The 4,567-nt window shown below is 42.8% G+C and overlaps 1 protein-coding gene across 1 annotated transcript in view; it reads right to left on the bottom strand.

The window, feature by feature from the left end:
* The window catches only part of LOC123489627 (chromosome transmission fidelity protein 18 homolog), a gene marked incomplete at its 5' end in the record, with an annotated part of 22,270 nt that extends 17,977 nt beyond the window's left edge, over window positions 1–4,293 (bottom strand). Inside the window, one exon of the mRNA XM_045220055.1 lies at window positions 4,179–4,293. Within this exon, the coding sequence (XP_045075990.1) occupies window positions 4,179–4,293 (115 nt within the window). The remainder of the gene's footprint in view (window positions 1–4,178) is intronic.
* Between the last annotated feature and the right edge of the window lie 274 nt (window positions 4,294–4,567).

Raw genomic sequence — 4,567 nt, forward strand, 5'->3', positions numbered from 1 at the left:
CCTGGATAGACTATAGTAATAACCCTAGTGGTGTGAGTCATCCTGGATAGACTATAGTAATAACCCTAGTGGTGTGAGTCATCCTGGATAGACTATAGTAATAACCCTAGTGGTGTGAGTCATCCTGGATAGACTATAGTAATAACCCTAGTGGTGTGAGTCATCCTGGATAGACTATAGTAATAACCCTAGTGGTGTGAGTCATCCCCGGATAGACTATAGTAATAACCCTAGTGGTGCTAGTCATCCCGGATAGACTATAGTAATAACCCTAGTGGTGCGAGTCATCCCGGATAGACTATAGTAATAACCCTAGTGGTGTGAGTCATCCTGGATAGACTATAGTAATAACCTCTAGTGGTGTGAGTCATCCCGGATAGACTATAGTAATAACCCTAGTGGTGCAGAGTCATCCCGGATAGACTATAGTAATAACCCTAGTGGTGTGAGTCATCCTGGATAGACTATAGTAATAACCCTAGTGGTACGAGTCATCCTGGATAGACTATAGTAATAACCCTAGTGGTGTGAGTCATCCCGGATAGACTATAGTAATAACCCTAGTGGTGTGAGTCATCCTGGATAGACTATAGTAATAACCTAGTGGTGTGAGTCATCCTGGATAGACTATAGTAATAACCCTAGTGGTGTGAGTCATCCTGGATAGACTATAGTAATAACCCTAGTGGTGTGAGTCATCCTGGATAGACTATAGTAATAACCCTAGTGGTGTGAGTCATCCTGGATAGACTATAGTAATAACCCTAGTGGTGTGAGTCATCCAGGATAGACTATAGTAATAACCCTAGTGGTGTGAGTCATCCTGGATAGACTATAGTAATAACCCTAGTGGTGTGAGTCATCCTGGATAGACTATAGTAATAACCCTAGTGGTGTGAGTCTCCTGGATAGACTATAGTAATAACCTAGTGGTGTGAGTCATCCTGGATAGACTATAGTAATAACCCTAGTGGTGTGAGTCATCCTGGATAGACTATAGTAATAACCCTAGTGGTGTGAGTCATCCTGGATAGACTATAGTAATAACCCTAGTGGTGTGAGTCATCCTGGATAGACTATAGTAATAACCCTAGTGGTGTGAGTCATCCTGGATAGACTATAGTAATAACCCTAGTGGTGTGAGTCATCCCGGATAGACTATAGTAATAACCCTGGTGGTGTGAGTCATCCTGGATAGACTATAGTAATAACCCTAGTGGTGTGAGTCATCCTGGATAGACTATAGTAATAACCCTAGTGGTGTGAGTCATCCCGGATAGACTATAGTAATAACCCTGGTGGTGTGAGTCATCCTGGATAGACTATAGTAATAACCCTAGTGGTGTGAGTCATCCTGGATAGACTATAGTAATAACCCTAGTGGTGTGAGTCATCCTGGATAGACTATAGTTATAACCCTAGTGGTGTGAGTCATCCTGGATAGACTATAGTAATAACCCTAGTGGTGTGAGTCATCCTGGATAGACTATAGTAATAACCTAGTGGTGTGAGTCATCCCGGATAGACTATAGTAATAACCCTAGTGGTGTGAGTCATCCTGGATAGACTATAGTAATAACCCTAGTGGTGTGAGTCATCCTGGATAGACTATAGTAATAACCCTAGTGGTGTGAGTCATCCTGGATATACTATAGTAATAACCCTAGTGGTGTGAGTCATCCCGGATAGACTATAGTAATAACCCTGGTGGTGTGAGTCATCCTGGATAGACTATAGTAATAACCCTAGTGGTGTGAGTCATCCTGGATAGACTATAGTAATAACCCTAGTGGTGTGAGTCATCCCGGATAGACTATAGTAATAACCCCGGTGGTGTGAGTCATCCTGGATAGACTATAGTAATAACCTAGTGGTGTGAGTCATCCTGGATAGACTATAGTAATAACCCTAGTGGTGTGAGTCATCCTGGATAGACTATAGTTATAACCCTAGTGGTGTGAGTCATCCTGGATAGACTATAGTAATAACCCTAGTGGTGTGAGTCATCCTGGATAGACTATAGTAATAACCCTAGTGGTGTGAGTCATCCCGGATAGACTATAGTAATAACCCTAGTGGTGCTAGTCATCCCGGATAGACTATAGTAACAACCCTAGTGGTGCGAGTCATCCCGGATAGACTATAGTAATAACCCTAGTGGTGTGAGTCATCCTGGATAGACTATAGTAATAACCCTAGTGGTGTGAGTCATCCCGGATAGACTATAGTAATAACCCTAGTGGTGCGAGTCATCCCGGATAGACTATAGTAATAACCCTAGTGGTGTGAGTCATCCTGGATAGACTATAGTAATAACCCTAGTGGTGCGAGTCATCCTGGATAGACTATAGTAATAACCCTAGTGGTGTGAGTCATCCCGGATAGACTATAGTAATAACCCTAGTGGTGTGAGTCATCCTGGATAGACTATAGTAATAACCCTAGTGGTGTGAGTCATCCTGGATAGACTATAGTAATAACCCTAGTGGGTGAGTCATCCTGGATAGACTATAGTAATAACCCTAGTGGTGTGAGTCATCCTGGATAGACTATAGTAATAACCCTAGTGGTGTGAGTCATCCTGGATAGACTATAGTAATAACCCTAGTGGTGTGAGTCATCCTGGATAGACTATAGTAATAACCCTAGTGGTGTGAGTCATCCTGGATAGACTATAGTAATAACCCTAGTGGTGTGAGTCATCCTGGATAGACTATAGTAATAACCCTAGTGGTGTGAGTCTCCTGGATAGACTATAGTAATAACCTAGTGGTGTGAGAGTCATCCTGGATAGACTACTAGTAATAACCCTAGTGGTGTGAGTCATCCTGGATAGACTATAGTAATAACCCTAGTGGTGTGAGTCATCCTGGATAGACTATAGTAATAACCCTAGTGGTGTGAGTCATCCTGGATAGACTATAGTAATAACCCTAGTGGTGTGAGTCATCCTGGATAGACTATAGTAATAACCCTAGTGGTGTGAGTCATCCTGGATAGACTATAGTAATAACCCTAGTGGTGTGAGTCATCCTGGATAGACTATAGTAATAACCCTAGTGGTGTGAGTCATCCTGGATAGACTATAGTAATAACCCTAGTGGTGTGAGTCATCCTGGATAGACTATAGTAATAACCTCGTAGTGGTGTGAGTCATCCTGGATAGACTATAGTAATAACCCTAGTGGTGAGTCATCCTGGATAGACTATAGTAATAACCCTAGTGGTGTGAGTCATCCTGGATAGACTATAGTAATAACCCTAGTGGTGCGAGTCATCCTGGATAGACTATAGTAATAACCCCAGTGGTGTGAGTCATCCTGGATAGACTATAGTAATAACCCTAGTGGTGTGAGTCATCCTGGATAGACTATAGTAATAACCCCTAGTGGTGTGAGTCATCCCGGATAGACTATAGTAATAACCCTGGTGGTGTGAGTCATCCTGGATAGACTATAGTAATAACCCTAGTGGTGTGAGTCATCCTGGATAGACTATAGTAATAACCCTAGTGGTGTGAGTCATCCTGGATAGACTATAGTTATAACCCTAGTGGTGTGAGTCATCCTGGATAGACTATAGTAATAACCCTAGTGGTGTGAGTCATCCTGGATAGACTATAGTAATAACCCTAGTGGTGTGAGTCATCCTGGATAGACTGTAGTAATAACCTAGTGGTGTGAGTCATCCTGGATAGACTATAGTAATAACCCTAGTGGTGTGAGTCATCCTGGATAGACTATAGTAATAACCCTAGTGGTGCGAGTCATCCTGGATAGACTATAGTAATAACCTAGTGGTGTGAGTCATCCTGGATAGACTATAGTAATAACCCTAGTGGTGTGAGTCATCCTGGATAGACTATAGTAATAACCCTAGTGGTGTGAGTCATCCTGGATAGACTATAGTAATAACCCTAGTGGTGTGAGTCATCCTGGATAGACTATATCACCAACTATAGTAATAACCCTAGTGGTGTGAGTCATCCTGGATAGACTATAGTAATAACCCTAGTGGTGTGAGTCATCCTGGATAGACTATAGTAATAACCCTAGTGGTGTGAGTCATCCTGGATAGACTATATCACCAACTATAGTAATAACCCTAGTGGTGTGAGTCATCCCGGATAGACTATAGTAATAACCCTAGTGGTGTGTGTGTGTGGGACTGTGTGTTACCTGTGTGAGTTTGTCGTACTCTCCGGTGGATGAGGCCAGGTGAAGGATGTGCTGCAGTCTCTGGGCCCCGCCTCCTTCTCTAAGCCCCTCTTCCAGCTCCTCGCCCACACGCTTCCTACAACACCCAAATATGGTCAATTAGGAAGACACCAAATACGGTCAATCAGGAAGACGACAAATACGGTCAATCAGGAAGACACCAAATACGGTCAATCAGGAAGACACCAAATACGGTCAATCAGGAAGACACCAAATCAGGAAGACGCCAAATACGGTCAATCAGGAAGACACCAAATACGGTCAATCAGGAAGACACAAAATACGGTCAATCAGGAAGACGCCAAATACGGTCAATCAGGAAGACGCCAAATACGGTCAATCAGGAAGAC

Source organism: Coregonus clupeaformis, unplaced genomic scaffold (genome assembly GCF_020615455.1).
Source record: "Coregonus clupeaformis isolate EN_2021a unplaced genomic scaffold, ASM2061545v1 scaf3082, whole genome shotgun sequence".
Lineage (NCBI taxonomy): Eukaryota > Metazoa > Chordata > Actinopteri > Salmoniformes > Salmonidae > Coregonus > Coregonus clupeaformis.